Source organism: Lissotriton vulgaris, chromosome 1_1 (genome assembly GCF_964263255.1).
Source record: "Lissotriton vulgaris chromosome 1_1, aLisVul1.2, whole genome shotgun sequence".
Classification (NCBI taxonomy): Eukaryota; Metazoa; Chordata; class Amphibia; order Caudata; family Salamandridae; genus Lissotriton; species Lissotriton vulgaris.
The window spans coordinates 1,409,360,322-1,409,378,350 of NC_141685.1; the positions used below are offsets into that span (position 1 = coordinate 1,409,360,322).

General features: G+C 48.0%; 1 protein-coding gene across 2 annotated transcripts in view; it reads left to right on the forward strand.

Annotated features, from left to right (window-relative positions):
* The first annotated feature begins 645 nt into the window (after positions 1-645).
* The window catches only part of LOC147750608 (B-cell receptor-associated protein 29-like), a 209,826-nt gene continuing 192,442 nt past the window's right edge, over positions 646-18,029 (forward strand). For both annotated transcript variants that reach the window (XR_015310139.1, XM_086967187.1), the window contains exons 1-2: positions 646-755; positions 1,026-1,135. Coding sequence is in view for 1 of the 2 variants with exons in the window: in XM_086967187.1 (XP_086823313.1) it covers positions 1,044-1,135 (92 nt within the window). In the remaining variant the exon portion in view is untranslated. The remainder of the gene's footprint in view (positions 756-1,025; positions 1,136-18,029) is intronic.

An 18,029-nucleotide genomic window follows, 5' to 3' on the forward strand; every position in this document is an offset into this window, starting at 1 on the left:
TAAAAAAGTAATACAAACCTGATACAAAGTCTTTGTAAATTTGGACCTAAATCATTTTTCTGTAGTCTGTCTTATGCTGTGTGTAATGATATTTTAAAATAATACATTCACAATGCTTTCTGCCAGACAAGGACCTTGTAGTGCTATAAAAATAAAAGTCACAAATCCACACTGCACCAAGAAGCCTTCAATTCGGTGACTTTCTGGTTGCACACAAATATCTGCAGTGATTGCATTAACCAACTGGGATTTCATCCAGTAAGAAGAGTGGTTTTCCCACTGATGCATTTGTATTCATTTTTCATGTAAAGTGTGTGTTATTTTACATGCAGTTAACATGGAGTTAAAAAAAATCAGATCAGCTACTGAATATTTTGTTCTTTGTATGATGGTAATTGACCCTCTCAACACCCTGACTAACCTCTGCTCCATGGCAATTGAAATAAGTTCCCATACTTTTGTACGCCCTTTGGCTGTATGTAAACGAAAATAGCCTGGAAACGGGACAAATAAACAAGATCACGCCTCAAGGTGATTTTAACTACCAAAATGTACGAGTCTTTACTGAGACATTTCACCCCCCTGGGACCCAAGGGGCGCGCCCCATAGTTTGAAGATATCTGACTGGCTCACACCTGTCTGTCTAGGAGGGAAGTAGTGCTCTAGCACGCGCCCAAGGTGACGTCACCACGTAGGTCGGCAGAAACTAGAGAGAAAGGACGGACTGTGAGCAGTGCTGAGCTAGGGTGAAGCAGGCAAGTGCTGTGTCGTGTCCCGCACGCAAACGCATGAGCCGCGTCCTTCTCCCGTTTAGGGGCTTGCTCTATGGCTGCCATTCGTAACGTCGTTCTGCTGCAGTGAGGCGCTCCCGCCGTCCGCAGCGCTCCCTACCGGGACGCCTTGTAACTTCTGCCGTGATCAGCGATATTCTTCCGCCTGCGCAGCGCCCCCTAGAGTTGCTTCCTTGAAGTCAGCCAGGCTGAAGTCTCCGGCTGTATTGATAAAAGTGCTTCTTTTGCTCGTAGGTCCGCGGCAGACTCGAGATGACTTTTCAGTGGACAGCAGTGGCCTCCTTCTTGTACGCCGAAGTCGCAGCGCTGTTAATTCTCTGCATCCCCTTTATCTCGCCTCTCAGGTAGGCAGTTTTCCGGGGTCTAGGAACCTCGGGTGCAACTGAACAGTCCTTGAAACAAGTACTGTTTCAGTAACACCGAGAAGCAATTACTACTACGAGCCTATGTGCGAGAAGCCTCCTGGTTAGGCTTTTACTCTTAAAGGGGAAGCGACTGGGAACGCCCACTCATAGATAACTTTGAACCATGTTGGGTGGGTGGTAGAACATTCAGTTAATTATAGAACGCTGCATAGTAAATGAAATTCCAAAGTGGTGTTACAATTTGATTAACAGTTAAACACATACCCCTCTGCATGTCTGCATTCATATTCACCCTTCCTGCAAAATGCCTCCAAAGTGTGTGTTTTTTTTAATTAAAATGTTTTATGGTCACTCTGTTTTCCTATCTACATCACACCACAAAAAATGCTCATTCTTCGTTCACATGAATTGAATACTCTTCCTAAAAGTCTGATGCCAGCCTCATTAGGGAGCTGACAAATTCTTAAAAGTAATTCGGTAATTCACAGTAAGTCATTACTTACAAGTAATGTTGGGACAGTGTGGCTTAACCTTATTTGTAGGGGGAGCAGGCGGGCATTAAAGGGAACTGTCGGGGCTGCTGCTGCTCAAGCGTATTATCAATGTTGCAATCAAGTGCAATGTCTTGTCAACAGGGAAAAGTCATAGTTTTGCTTGGGGAGGTTTACAAAGTCTTACCATGTCAGGGTGGGCGTGTCACAGCTGCGCAGGCTTGGGTTAGAGTCTTTGTTCTAAGTAGGAGCAGAGAGTAGTAGAGCTTGTGGCTGGCGGTCCGTGTCCTGAGCTTTGGGACGCTTTCCCGGTCACAGTGTGGGCCAAAGATTTAGGTTTCCCGGTACTGACTGACAGTGCGTTTGTGTTGGTGATACTTGTATACATGAATAAGGAGATGGCATGGACAGACATCTTGGTGGTTATATATATATATATATATATATATATATATATATATATATATATATATATATATATATATATATATATATTGTGCTTCTAAAGAGGAGGATGTACAACGTTCAAATCTTGCTCATTGCCCAAAATAAATAATACATTTTAATAGTGTGATAACTGATCCATATTGTGTTTGTTTAGTAATTCCACGCCAAGCTTAAAGAATGATACGATGTTTGTGCTTATTTCATTTGTATGTGCAAACAGACCTAATTTAAAAGCAGCAGTTGCATTTATGTTTGTACAAACTATTTAAAATAGGACTTTATAAGTCAACAATGCGTGCTGTACTATTCCGGCGTGCAAACCCCCTCCTCCGTTTAAAAATGCAGATTTGTTTCCTAGAAACCACGGTTTTTTTGGAAGGATTTCGCAAACTCAGCAAAGATCTTGTGGCAACGCTTCTGTAAAGCCGTTCCACTTAATATTGTCAAGCACAATAAAATCATTCGTCTGATATTTAATATAATTTTGTCATAAAATCTTGTGGCTTCTTTTAACGTCATGTTGCTGTCATGTTTAACAATTTGCATAGTGGGCCTACTTAAAAATTCGTCTAGCTTGCTTTACATAGCACTTCATGCGTTTTTTAATGTGCTTTATTTTTAAGTTACCAAATATACAAAATCACCGTTTTTTTTTTTGCACAGCGTATGATATTGTGCCTTTGTTTCAGTCCAGTTGGTGCAGGGACGGTAGGCGCTGCAGAGACAAGGGTTGTGGTTTACAGCTAGTTCTGCATGTAAATAGGGAACCCCCTCTAATTATCCTTTAAGGTCAGGGAAAGAGAGGAACACAATAGTAACATAGAAAAGGTTTCCCTCATGACCTAAATACTTTAGCAATTGACAATTCTCATATTACGCAAGGCCTTGCGTAATAAGATCACATAACAACTTGTGACCCCTCAGCCACAGAATAAAGAATGAATGTATAGTGTATGCATGAGTGAATTGTGAGAGTGTATTTAATCTTGTTTTGTTGTTTTTCTGTATGGGAATTGTATCTTTTTATTCACTGATGATTACAAGGTGTTCTTTGATGAAATAATTTTTGTGAAACTAAATAATACTGTGAAAAATATAATCTTTATATAAAAAAAAGAAATAAAATTCAAAAATATGAGAAAATAGAATGGTGTTACCTTGTGTTAAAGGATTGTTGATGAAAATATGAGAATTGCCCATTGCTAAAGTATTTAGGTCATGAGGGAAACTTTTTCTATGTTACAGCTAGTTCTGTCCATCTGTCTCATGTCACTCTTCGTCTTTGTAAGTGAAAGTGAGTCCTATACTGAAGCGTAACTTCCTTCATATGCATGCACCATTGGCATTAGCGAATATCACCACAGAGAGATCTTTGAAACATTTTAAACCTCTGTTTCTAAAGTTATTGTTTACAGAAACAGCCCTATATCATGTGCCATTCAATTTAAAGGTCGCTTTGATGCCTAGATACCAACAGTTCGTCAACTCCTCAATCTGTTCAATAAAGTACTATGTAACTTGTGATTAACTATTAAGAATAACCATGGGTTTGGTTTTATTGAAGTTCATATGTAGCGTATTTATTTGATTATTGCCTTCCAGCTCCATCAGAAACATTGTAGGTCTGTCTGATCATTCAACAATAGGTATTAGGCATACATCAGCTGGCCCAAGGTGGGAAGTAAATGCAACAGTGGGACTTAATGCCCTACACCTACATTTTAAGATTATGACAAGGAATGGACACTGACAATAGGATACATGGTAATAGTCTATAGAATTACATGTTTTGTACTCATTCAATCTAATTATATACTACTCCCGTATCTGATCCAGTGTAGACCATGTAGGATAATTGGTACTCTTCAGGTTGTGTCCCGAATTGTCGCCTTGCAGAAGCTGGACTTTATGACTACCGTATCTGACCCCCTGTAGGATATTTGGTAATCAGTCAGGTCGTTGCCCCAATTATCACCCTGTGGAAGCGGATTTTATGCGCTTGACTAAAAAGGTTGTTAACCCCTTCGCTGCTAGGCCTTTTCCCCTCCTGTGCTGAGCCTTTTTTTTGGCTATTTGGGGTAGTGCGCGCTTAGGCCCCTGTAACTTTTTGACCACATAAGGTATCCACACCAATTTTGCGTCCTTTTCTTCCAACATCATGGGGATTGTAAAGGTACCCAGGGTTTGTGGGTTCCCTTGGAGTGGTCCCAGAAATTAAGCAAAATAAAGTAACATTTTTGTTTTTTTCCAGAAAAATAGGAAAAACGGGCAGCAAATGAAAGCCTCTGGGGTTTTCCCTGCAAATGTTATCAAAAAAGGGTTTGTGGGGCTGAAATCACCATTTTCCCAGCTTTTAGGGAATGGCAGTCTTTTGTCAGAGAACCAACATTTTTCACACAGTTTTGGCATTTTTCTGGGACATAGCCTATTTTTGCTATTTTTAGTGCTTTCCACCTCCTTCCAGTTAATGGTAAAAATGAGTTTGAAAGCAATAATGGATCCTGGTAAGCTATACATTTTAGAAAAGTAGACAAAATTCTGAATTCAGAAAGGGGTCATTTGTCTAAATCCATGAAGGTTTCTTTATAGAAACTAACAGTTAAATATTGGAAAAATTGAAAATTAGTTGAAAAAAACAGCCTTTTGTGTCAACGTTTTCACCTGTAACTTCTTGTAATTGTGACAGCTCTTTGAAAGCAATATAACGTTACATCCACTGGACCTTTTGGTTGTGGGGATATATAGGACTTGTAGGTTCACCAAGAACCCGACAAACCCAGAGCCAAAAACTGAGAAGCAACTTTCAATGGTATTTTATCATGTACCGGGTATAGAGCAATTATTCTGGGAAAATGTATACATGGAAAAATCGGAATGAAAGACACCTATGTATTTCTGAAATGGGTACAAATTATAGTGTTTAAAAACAGTACATATTTGCACATTTTCAAAATTTGGAACTTAATAGGTAATAACAGTTGATTTACAAATCTAAATTACCCTAAGTCTCCCGATAAAACGGTACCTCACTTGTGTGGGTCGGTCTTGTGCCCGCGACAGAAAACAGTGCAAAACGCAACGTGGTCACACCTCAGTTTCGCTGTGAAAAATGGCCCTTTTTTTGCAAAGTGCCTAGCTGTAATTTTTGAACCCTAGCTCTGCCGGAACCTAGGGAAACCGAGCAAACCTATACATGTTTGAAAACTAGACACCCAGGGGAATCCAGGATGGGGTGACTTGACTGCCTCCCACCAGGTTCTGTTACCCAGAATCCCTTCAAACCTAAAACATTGACAAAAAAAAACACATTTTCCCCACATTTCTGTGGGGGAAAGTTATGGAATCTGCGTGTATCCACAAATTTAATTCCACCCCGTGTCCCCCAAAGTCTTCCAATAAAAATGGTACCCCACTTGTGTTAGTCAGCCTAGTGCTTGCGACAGGAAACGGCGCAAAACGCAACGTGGTCATACCTCAATTTTACAGTGAAAAATGACCCTTTTCTGGCAAAGTGCCTAGCTGTAGTTTGTTCACCCTAGCTCTGCCGGCACCTAGGGAAACCTACCAAACACACAAATTTCTGGACAGTAGACACCCGGGGGCTTTCAAGGAGGTATTGCTTGCGTGGATCCCCCAACGTTCCATTACCCAGAATCCCTTGCAAACCTCAATTTTTGCTGAAAAAAAAGTTTTTTCACACATTTTTGTATGGGAAAGTGTGCCAACACCGGGCTCACACAAATTTCCTACCACCCAGCGTCCCCCCAGGTCTCCCGATAAAAATGATGCCTCACTTGTGTGGGAGGCCCAAGTAACCGCGACAGGCAAGAGCCCAAAACGTAGTGAGGCTACTTCAAAATTGCCTATGTTAAAACCACCTGCTTTTGCAAGGGGGGTCACCTGGGTTTTGGGCCCCGTGCTCGACGGCCATCTAGGGAAACCTTCCAAACCCACACATTTCTGAAAAGTAGACACCCGGGGGCTTCCAAGGAGGTATGGCTTGCGTGGATCCCCCAACGTTCCCTTACCCAGAATCCCTTGCAAACCTCAATTTTAGCTGAAAAAACTGTTTTATTACACATTTTTGTTTGGGAAAGTGTGGCATCACCGGGTTCACACACATTTCCTACCACCCAGCGTTCCCCCAGGTCTCCCGATAAAAATGGCGCCTCACTTGTGTGGGAGGCCCATGTACCGGCGACAGGCAAGGGCCCAAAACGTAGTGAGGCGACTTCAAAATTGCCTATGTCAAAACTACCTGCTTTCACCGGGTAGCTCTAGAATGGGGCCTAAGTTTGTCACTGTTGTCCCTCAAAAACTGTTCAGCATACAAATTAGTCTGCTCAACAATCTCACCCTAAAATACATCATCCATAAATAACTGAAAATACTGTATAGGCAAAAAAATTCACAATCCACTCTACACCCTGCATCACCGCTAAAGGCAGGCAATACCGGCTGCACCATGTTTGGATCAACCCAGAGTCCAGCACTTACAGTAGGAAGCCTAGCAGCCTTAGGCTGCAATGCAGATGCCTCTTGCACCATCAGCACAGCAGTATCCTCCTTTAAAACAGGCACTTCATCTGCACTGAGAGAACATTGATCATCCGATGATTCCATGTGGAGAGAAAACTCACTGCCAGAATCTTCCCCTCCCTCCTCTCCCTCAGACGCACTTTCAGTGTCATAATCTGGCTCAGAGGAAGATTCAAGAAGAATACCAACCACCTGCTGAGCAGTCATTCTACGGCTAGCTATAATAATTAATAATAAAGGTAACTTGTCACACAAGTCAACAACAATAAGCACTATGTAAAATAAGCAGTGAACAAAATTCACCTTTATCAAAAATACCTATACACTCCAAAACGATACCACTCACTTGCCAGAAGCAGTTACACCACGTACTCTGCACAGACACAGTATGGATCAACAATCTCCCACTAAAAAAAAAGAGAAAAGAAAATTACATATTAGACAATGCAAAGCACATCACAAAGATTTTCTTGCTCAAAACACTAACTAAATATGCTGCCACTATGAGACCACTTACAAAAAAATTCATTCTTACATTACAATATTACTCATTTGGAGCAAATACAACACAAATATTTCACTTACCCAAAAACTGCAAGTACGCAAAACTGCACAACAAACACTGTCGAGACCACAAACCGGAATCAAAAGCTTTACAGTACAATAAAAAGGAGAAAAAAACATTACAATCACATATGCAAACAATGCACCAAACCACCATCCAAGCTAAGGGGTAGGTGGGCCTAAGAGTATAAATTAAATATTCACCCCCGTAAAAGGGGAGCAACCCTTGCCCTTGAGGCCACCCCCCAAAACAAAAATTTAAAAAAAAACTCAGGTGTCTAATGGCTTCTGCCCTCCTTGGGAGCAGATGGGCCTAAAAACATACTGCCCAAAGAGGGCAGAAATGGTCACAATCCTCCTCCCATAAAGAGGCGTAACCCATGTCCAAAGGCGGCACCCCACCATTAAAAAAAAAACTTGGTGGGCTACTGGCCCTACAAAAAAAAAAAAGAATATGCCGAACTGCCCCTCAGGGTGATATCAAAAGGGATGATGGACAGAGCGCTTCAGCAAATCTAACTCTCACCCCCATCAACTAATCTGGGTTTGACAAAGCTATTTATAATGCCCCCAAGACTAAAATTTAAAATATAGGCACCCTAAAATGGCCCCCATGCGAGTGACCCTTGCCCAAGGGGCCACTCCCCAGCACAATAGCACAATTTCTAAAATAAAATCAAAATTCTGCCCCCCCACCCCAGGGGGGCAGACAAAGCGATAAACATTGCCCCCAAAAGGGGAGCGACCCTTGCCTAAGGGGTCGCTCCCCAAGACTAAATATTTTGAGGAGGCATCCCTAAAATGGGCTCCATGGGAGTGGCCCTTGCCCAAGGGGCCACTCCCCTAAACAATGCCCGATTTGGCGTCTATTTAAAAAAAAAAGATGTAATTTTCTGCCCCCTCCCGGGTAGCAGACATCTCGAAAATACGTGCCCCCCTAAAGGGCGAGCGACCCTTGCCCAAGGGGCCGCTCCCCAAAGTAACAAACATTGCCAAAAAAGTAAAAAATTGAAATAAATCCCTGGTGTCTAGTGGGCATTCCTGCTGCACGATTGTGCAGCAGGAATGCTCAAAAGAGGCATAGAGGGAAAGGAGAACCCTTTCCTTTCCCCCAATGCCTCTTTTGTTTAAATCCCCCCTCCCAGCCCCAAAACTTACCTGTTTCTCCTCCGACGCACAGGAAGCAAATGGCTTCCCTGCGCGTCGGAGGAGAAGGGAAACCTCCAATGACGTCAGCGCTCATTGATGACGCGGAGGGGGGGGCGGGGGGAGGCAGGGGAAGATTTTGAAAAAGATTAAGATCGGGCACCCACGGGGGGAGCGCCAGCGCTCCCCCTGTGGGTGGGTCTCTGTTAGACCTGACACCCTTGGTGTGGTTATTCCCCCATCTTTTTGCCTCTGACTCATGTATTTTTGATGCTGTGCTGGATTTCGTTTTTGCTGGTTTAGATGCTTGGGACACTCTGCTGATCAGTGTCAGAGTGTAAGTGCTCCCTCTGTAAATTGTCATATTGATTGGGTATACCTGATTGGCATATTTGTATCACCACGAATTCCCTAGTAAAGTGCACTGTGTGTGCCAGGGCTGGTGATGACAGATGCTACTAGTGGGCCTGCAGCGCAGATTGCGCCACCCACATGAGTAGCTCTAAAATGGTGTCTCAGGCCTGCCAGCGCAGGGCCTGTGTGCAGTCAGTGGACTGCCATGTCCGCCTGGCCAGTGTCCCCACTGGCTGGGCCTCACCCTTCCCTGTCTGTGCACATCAGTCACCCCTATGGAAGGCTCAAGGTTCCCCCCTGGGCAGGGTGCAGTGTATGGATAAGGTAGAGCATGTACTAGTGCAGGTAACATGCTCTGGTAGCGAGCAGCAGCCATGTTGTGTGCTCACTGCTGTAAGGCTGTCTTGCTCCATAGAGTAACATGGGGGAGGCTGGTCCCATTGGATCCCAGCCTATCTTCCCATAGGAACAAGATGGAACATAAGTGATTGATATCCCTGAACTCAGAATTTAATAACACATCTTTTAGGAAAGGTTGTTTTTGAATTCTGTGTTTGAGAATAGTACTTTTAGAAAGTGGCTGTTCTCTTGTCTAACCTTTCTGTGTGCCTGAGACTGGTTGTGGATTGACTGCCTGGGTTAAGGATGACAGGGTCTGCAGAGCCTCCAAGGGGTTAGCCCGTGGAGGAAAGGCCGCATCTGCTGCCAGGGGAGTGGGAGGGGATGGCCTCTGATAGTGCCGGGCTGTGCCTGCCTGACCACCCTGCTGGCTCCCCCTCCTGCGGATCAACTGCCACCTCTGACCCTGATACTGACAGGCTGAAGGAAACCAGAAACCCTCCAGTGCTCCAGCAACCCCAGAACTGGTTTAGACCGGGCTCAGGGCCCCCTTGCACAAAGACTTCAAAGGACTTCAAAGACTTTTTGGGGTATAAGGGAAGGACCCCAGACTACAGAAGAGTAGATTCTGAGATCCTACAAACAAGAAGGAACCTCGGCTGGAAGAAGGACTGCTGGAGAACTGAAGGAAGATTGCCTTGCTGTGTGCTCTAAGGGCTGACCTGTTCTGCTGTCTAACTGAAAGCTGAGGAGGAGAAAGGGACTTCGCTGTGTGCTGGGACCCTGCCTGCTTGAAACTGCCAAGACTTTGCTGTGTGCCGTGTCTGCAACTTGAATCTCCAAGGGCCTGAGAAGAGCTGGCCTCCTGTTGGGAACCCAGGGTTAAAGGTTCCTAAAGCTTTGCCAAAAGCAGCTGCCAGATCGTGCTGTGGTGACCTGGGACGTGTGATACTCGACTGGGGAGCATGAGGAAGGGATCGGTGTGCTCATCGGCACATTCCCAGCGAGGGTCGGAGGCTTGTGGTGCCTCCCCTCGTGAAATCCGCTCCCAAGTGGTTGTGAGGCCGAGAGGGGGGGTCTATTCGTGACCTGCGCCCTCAAAAACCCTTTGCCGCCAAATCACCATCGCGGCCCAGGGCCAGGAATACCCCCAGAAGATTGCCGATCGTTGGGGAGCTGAAGCGGCGAAGAACGAAGCCGCTGCGCTCCCATTGGTCGAGGGAGCCGAGCCCCCTCACTAATGCCGCAACGGGATAGGCCCGTGCGGCGCAGCGTCATCGGTGGTGGTGGGCCGTGATTGGCCGAAGGAGCGGAGCGTCATTGCTGGCCTGCCCCGGGAGCCGCACTGCCATTGGCTGACTCCCGGGTGCTGCTGGAGGCTCGCCCCATTTGCCGCGACGGGATTGGCTGCCTTAGCTGAAGCTGCGGAAGGTGCAGAGGAATTGCCGGGATCACCGCCGGGACCGGGAATGATCGACCCGACCTCGCCGAGGGATTTCGGAGCGTCCCGCACCCCTGGCCTGCCGTCCCCCACAAGGTGTATTTACAACAAGGGGTGGTGAGGGACAGAGTCTCTGAATTTAGCAGAAAGCTCTCACCCAGTCAAGAGATCAGGGCTAGATCCAACACTGTTTTTTAGCTCACTGCACCATCCCAGTTTCAGAACCTGGCTGTATGCAAATTAGTCTGTTCCTGTCCCAGTGCATGATGGGAACAGGGCAAACCAAACTACAGAAGCCAATTCTTACACTGGGAAGGAAACAAGCTCCCGGGGACCGGTTTCTGGCATTACAGCCGTCTTCGGCCCGGTTTGCTTGAATCCTGATGGTGCAATGAGCAAGGGTCTCACATCTGAGAATACCCTTCCACGCTTAGGGTGGACAAAAATATTTACAACAAGGGGTGGTGAGGGACAGAGTCTCTTAATTTAGCAGAAAGCTCTCACCCAGTCAAGAGATCAGGGCTAGATCCAACACCGTTTTTTAGCTCACTGCACCATCCCAGTTTCAGAACCTGGCTGTATGCAAATTAGTCTGTTCCTGTCCCAGTGCATGATGGGAACAGGGCAAACCAAACTACAGAAGCCAATTCTTACACTGGGAAGGAAACAAGCTCCCGGGGACCGGTTTCTGGCATTACAGCCGTCTTCGGCCCGGTTTGCTTGAATCCTGATGGTGCAATGAGCAAGGGTCTCACATCTGAGAATACCCTTCCACGCTTAGGGTGGACAAAAATATTTACAACAAGGGGTGGTGAGGGACAGAGTCTCTGAATTTAGCAGAAAGCTCTCACCCAGTCAAGAGACCAGGGCTAGATCCAACACCGTTTTTTAGCTCACTGCACCATCCCAGTTTCAGAACCTGGCTGTATGCAAATTAGTCTGTTCCTGTCCCAGTGCATGATGGGAACAGGGCAAACCAAACTACAGAAGCCAATTCTTACACTGGGAAGGAAACAAGCTCCCGGGGACCGGTTTCTGGCATTACAGCCGTCTTCGGCCCGGTTTGCTTGAATCCTGATGGTGCAATGAGCAAGGGTCTCACATCTGAGAATACCCTTCCACGCTTAGGGTGGACAAAAATATTTACAACAAGGGGTGGTGAGGGACAGAGTCTCTGAATTTAGCAGAAAGCTCTCACCCAGTCAAGAGATCAGGGCTAGATCCAACACCGTTTTTTAGCTCACTGCACCATCCCAGTTTCAGAACCTGGCTGTATGCAAATTAGTCTGTTCCTGTCCCAGTGCATGATGGGAACAGGGCAAACCAAACTACAGAAGCCAATTCTTACACTGGGAAGGAAACAAGCTCCCGGGGACCGGTTTCTGGCATTACAGCCGTCTTCGGCCCGGTTTGCTTGAATCCTGATGGTGCAATGAGCAAGGGTCTCACATCTGAGAATACCCTTCCACGCTTAGGGTGGACGCTTAGGGTGTCCCCCACAAGGTGAGCAGCACCACCTCCCCCGCCGCTCGTTGGATTGTCGAGAGCGGGCAGGAGAGGAAAGGGGACCGGCCGGGGCGCGTGCGATCTGCACGGCCCGGTGCGCCTGAGGCGCAGGGAGGAGCAAGCTCGCGCCTGGGGGAAGAAAGAGTCCCCGGGCCTCGGGAAGGAGCGCATTGGCAGCGCTTGGGGCCCATGGCTCAGGGGGCTGATTAGTAGTGAGAAAATCAGTGGCACCTTTTGCCATTGCTCGTTTTGAGAGCTACTTAAGTGGAAATCAGTGGCATTACTTTTTGTGACTGATTAAAGAGACTTGAGACATTATTTTCCATAAAGAACTTCCTAACAATTTAACTGCAACCATTAAGAAGGGCAACATTGTTATAATGAAGTAATTATCGTGCAACTGCTTGATTTACCTTGCTGAAACTAGATAAAGTTATATATTTTTATAAAATATACTTACCTGTGTGGTCTCAGTTTGTGGTGGATTGGGGATTATCGTTGTGTTAAGTGCAAATGTTATCCACATTGCCTCTGTTTAGCCTAGACTGCTCGCGCCATGCTACCTAGAGGGTGAGCAGGAGTTATCTCAGAGGGTTATTCCTTCACCCTGACTAGAAGCAAGAGTCCCTACTTGGTCTAAGGTACTTACCTCTGCCAACTAGAGACCCCCAGTTCTAACCTTGTTGGACAGCGGTGCGGATTCTGAACTAATAATTGCACTCGACCTGCAGTGATTTCTTGTACATCACTAGTCTAGTTTAGCAGCACAGGTTGCGCAAGATTTTTTCTTTTTGGTGAAACCTTTTTGTTGAAAAAGTTAGGAAGCATCATGTCTCAGGAAGCACCAAGTGTGAGGGTAGAAGTGGAATTGGAATTCGAAATTCAGGAATTGTTCAACTACAAAAAGGGCCTCTGAAGCAATTCTGCAAACAGCTTGGATGCCCAGTGAAGGGCAGCGCAAACAAGGAAGAGCTACGGAAAGCTCTGGGGGCCTGGTGGGAGGCCCGACATGGTGATCCAGAAGTTATTACTGGAGAGGGAGGCACACAGGAGAATGCTTTTGTACCCAGTGATTTGCCAGTGAGGAGGTCAACGTCTTGGGTTGGCAGGAACCACGGCAGCAACCACTCCAGTAGGACCATTTCTCCAGAGGAGCTGGAGGATAACCAGAGAGCTAGGGCTCATGAGATTGAGCTTTTTAAACTCAAAGCCCAAGCAGATGAATGGAGACTGCGCCTTGAAGCTGAGAAGGCGGCGGAGGAGAGAAGAAATGCTCTCGCTTTGGAGGAGAGAAGAAATGCTCTCACTTTGGAGGAGAAGAAACTCCAATTGGCTCATGAGAGGAACATGAGGGAGCTGGAAATCAAAGAAAAACGAGGGGGGTCCAGCTCTAATGGTGGCAGCGCACAACCAGTACAGGCGGGTAAGGTATACATACCAAAAGATCTGGTGCAGAATTATCAGAGGGGTGAGGATATTTATGCGTGGTTTAGATCGTATGAACTTGCCCTAAAGATGAATGAAGTGCCTGAGAGGAATTGGGGGGCTGTATTGTGGAAGCATTTTGAGGCCTCTGGGAGGGATGTCTTGGCACCCATAGAAGCAACAGGTACTTTCTCCTACCCCGCTATGAAGGAGGCTTTATGCCTCCGGTATGGGCTCACCGCAGAACAGTACCGCCAGAAGTTTAGGAACTTCAAGAAGCTTGATTCAAGTACTTGGGTGGAGTGTGTGAGTATGTACACGCGTGCACTGGAAGGTTGGATAAAGGGCAGCAAAGTTACTGATTATGTGGGGTTGTGTCACTTGATTAGTTGGGAGCACTTAAGTAGTTTATGTGTTCCAGAGCTGCGCCAGCATCTTTTAGATAGCAAGTTAACTGATCCCAGTGAGCTTGCTAAAGAGGCGGACCGCTGGACTAGCACCAGGGTCAACAAGGGGGTGGTAAGTACCCCAGCCAAGGGTGGACAGGGTCCCCAGCAGAAGAGTGGGGGGGACACGGGTAATCAAAAGGAGTCTTCTAAAGGGCCCCAAAATGGTTCCCAGGAGAAAACGTCTCAACCCCCCAAGTCCAAGAAGTCCTGGCCCCATAAGGGCAAGCAGGACAACAGGCCCCCACCTACTTGCTATGCCTGTAGGGAGGTGGGGCATATTGCCCCCAAATGTCCAAAGAAACCTCCAGCACCCGCCGGTGCTCCAACTCCGGCATTAGCTAGTGTAGCTTTGGGAGGGGATTTGATTTCTAGTGGGGAGGAGGGGTTAGCAGTGATGACCCTGGTCTCTTTAGGAGACCAAGAGATGGCCCAGGAAGCCTTGCTGCTCTTAAACACTAAGAAATATGGGCAGAAGGTGACCATCAATGGAAAGGAGATAGAAGCTCTGAGAGACACAGGGGCCAGTGTGACATCTGTCAGGTGTCAATGGGTGTCTGAAGAGCAGATCATTCCCAAGGTACTCCGTCCTGTGGTGGCAGCTGACAGTTCAGTGCGCCTCTGCAAGTTGGCACGTGTTCCATTTGAGTGGGGAGGAGTCTCCGGTACATTGGAAGTTGTTGTAAGTGATGCCTTGCCTGTAGATTGTCTATTAGGTAATGACCTGGAGAGCTCTCCATGGAAAGATGTAGAGCACAAGACTCACTTGGCAATGGTGGGCTTGCCTGCGTGGATCTGTGTGACCACGCGTGCAATGGCAGCCAGTAAGGGTGGATTAGCAGAACTGGAGCCTGGAACCATGGCCCAGGGACCTGCCAAGAGAGGAAGGAGTAGAGGGGGCGGGAAACCAGCCCCCACTGTTCCCACGGTCCAGGAGGAAGCAGAACCTGAGGGGGATGCCCTGGAACCTACAGGGGAACAGGTGGCCGAACTAGGGGAATTGCCTGAGCTGTCCCAGTGGCAGCAAGATGGTGGTCCCTCCAGGGAGGAATTCTGCCAAGCTCAAAAGGAGTGCCCTTCCCTCATTGGTGTGCGGCAGCAGGCTGCAGACCAGGCCGCAGGCCTGGGGTCCAAGGAACATTTGATCTACTGGGAGGATGACTTACTTTATAGTGAGCCGGTGCAGCCCGTGTGCTGGTGGTACCCGAGCGCTTCAGGAACTTCCTACTGGGTCTGGCTCATGACGTGCCTCTCGCAGGACATCTGGGGCAAGACAAGACCTACTACAGGCTTGTCACCCACTTCTACTGGCCCCAGATGAAGAAGCACGTCGCTGCCTTTTGTAAGTCTTGCCAAACTTGTCAGGCCAGTGGCAAGAGCGGAGGGAAGTGCGTGGCACCCCTCCAACCCTTTCCTGTGGTGAGCACCCCTTTTGAGAGGGTGGGCATTGACATCGTGGGGCCCCTGGATCCCAAGACGGCCCTAGGCAACAGGTTTATCCTGGTCTTGGTGGACCATGCCACCCGGTACCCGGAAGCAGTCCCTCTCAGGACAGTCACAGCCTCTGTGGTGGGCCGTGCCTTAATGGGGATCTTTTCCCGTGTGGGATTCCCCAGAGAGGTGGTTTCGGACAGGGGTACAAACTTCATCTCTAGGTACATGAAGTCTCTCTGGAAGGTGAGTGGAGTGACCTATAAGTTCACCACACCTTACCATCCTCAAGGAAATGGGTTGGTTGAGAGATTCAACCGCACCCTGAAGGGCATGATTATGGGCATAGAGGAGCCCATGAGGCGGAAGTGGGACGTCTTGTTACCATGCCTGTTATTTGCATACAGGGAGGTGCCTCAGAAATCCTTAGGGTTCAGCCCCTTTGAGTTGCTGTATGGCCACCCTGTCAGAGGGCCTCTCGCTCTGGTGAAGGAGGGGTGGGAGAAATCCCGGGGGAAAACCCCTCAGAATGTGTTCAGCTATGTGCTGGCCATCCGCAACCATACCAAGCGCTTCAGGAAGCTCGCCCAAGAGAACCTGGAGGCTAGCCAGGAGGAAATGAAGAGATGGTATGATCAGAACACCTCTCTTGTGGAGTTCCAACCTGGGCAGAAAAGTGTGGGTGATGGCGCCGGTGGAGCCTTGTGCGCTCCGTGACAAATGGTCTGGGCCATATGAGGTGGTGGAGCGCAAGAGCGAGGTTACCTAATTGGTTAACCTGAAGACTCCCAGGCAGCCCCTGAGAGTGTTGCATGTGAACCGCCTCAAACCCCACTTTGAGAGGTCAGAAGTGACTATGCTCATGGCTAAAGATGCTGGAGGGGAGGAGGATAGTGATCCTCTCCCTGACCTCCTGGCAACCAAGGAGCAAGATGGGTCAGTGGATGGTGTGATACTCTCACCCACCCTGACCCCAGAGCAGCAGCAGGACTGTCAACAAGTCTTGGGTCAGTTCGCCCCCCTATTCTCCCTGACCCCAGGTGTCACCAACTGGTGCGTCCACGATGTGGACACTGGAGACAATCTGCCTGTGAAACAGAAGTTTTACAGAGTGGCTGACAAGGTCAGGGCTAGCATCAAAGAAGAGGTTTCTAAGATGTTAGCGCTAGGGGTAATTGAGCCCTCAAGCAGCCCCTGGGCTAGCCCGGTGGTCTTAGTGCCTAAGAAAGCTGCTACACCTGGTGGCCCCCCAGAACTCCGTTTCTGTGTGGACTACCGTGGGCTCAATGCGGTCACCAAGACTGACGCGCACCCCATCCCCAGAGCTGATGAGCTGGTGGATCGGTTGGGAGCTGCCCGGTACCTGAGCACCTTTGATTTGCCTTCAGGTTACTGGCAGATTGCCTTAACTGAGGGGGCGAAGGAAAGATCAGCATTTTCAACGCCAGAGGGGCACTTCCAGTTTCGTGTCATGCCCTTTGGGTTGAAAAATGCCCCTGCCACATTCCAGAGACTGGTCAACCAGGTATTAGGCGGGCTGGAGGAATTCAGCGCAGCATACCTGGATGACATTGCTGTGTTCAGCTCCACTTGGGAGGAACACTTGCAACACCTCTGCGCAGTGTTGAAGGCTCTGCAGAAGGCAGGCCTCACTATCAAGGCCAGTAAATGCCAGATAGGGCAGGGATCTGTGGTGTACTTGGGACACCAGGTGGGGAGCGGCCAGGTGGCGCCCCTACAGGCGAAGATTGATACCATTCTGGCTTGGGAACCCCCCAAGACCCAGACTGAGGTGAGAGCCTTTTTAGGTCTCACCGGGTATTACAGACGGTTTGTCAAAGGTTATGGCACCATTGTAGCCCCTTTGACAGAGCTGACATCTAGAAATCAGCCCAGGAAAGTAAATTGGACTGAGGCCTGTCAAACTGCTTTTGACACCCTCAAGACTGCCATGTGCACAGCACCGGTGCTTAAGGCACCTGACTTTTCAAGTGAGTTCATTGTGCAAACTGACGCTTCAGAGCAAGGCGTGGGAGCAGTACTCTCACAGGTCAATGATGAGGGTGGAGACCAACCAGTGGCTTTCATTAGTAGGAGGCTACTCCCCAGGGAACGGAGATGGAGTGCAATCGAAAGGGAAGCTTTCGCTGTGGTCTGGGCTCTGAAGAAGCTGAGGCCCTACCTGTTCGGGACTCACTTCCGTGTTCAGACCGACCACAGGCCCCTCAGATGGTTGATGCATATGAGGGGCGAGAATCCAAAACTGTTGAGGTGGTCCATTTCCCTACAGGGGATGGACTTCACGGTGGAGCACCGCCCTGGTACAGAACACGCCAATGCTGATGGTCTGTCCAGATTCTTCCGCCTTAGTGATGAGGACTCCCAAGAGGTTGGGTAGTTCTCCCCACTTTCAGCTGGAGGGGACACGTGTTAGACCTGACACCCTTGGCGTGGTTATTCACCCATCTTTTTGCCTCTGACTCATGTATTTTTGATGCTGTGCTGGATTTCGTTTTTGCTGGTTTAGATGCTTGGGACACTCTGCCACTGCTGATCAGTGTCAGAGTGTAAGTGCTCCCTCTGTAAATTGTCATATTGATTGGGTATACCTGATTGGCATATTTGTATCACCACGAAGTCCCTAGTAAAGTGCACTGTGTGTGCCAGGGCTGGTGATGACAGATGCTACTAATGGGCCTGCAGCGCAGATTGCGCCACCCACATGAGTAGCTCTAAAATGGTGT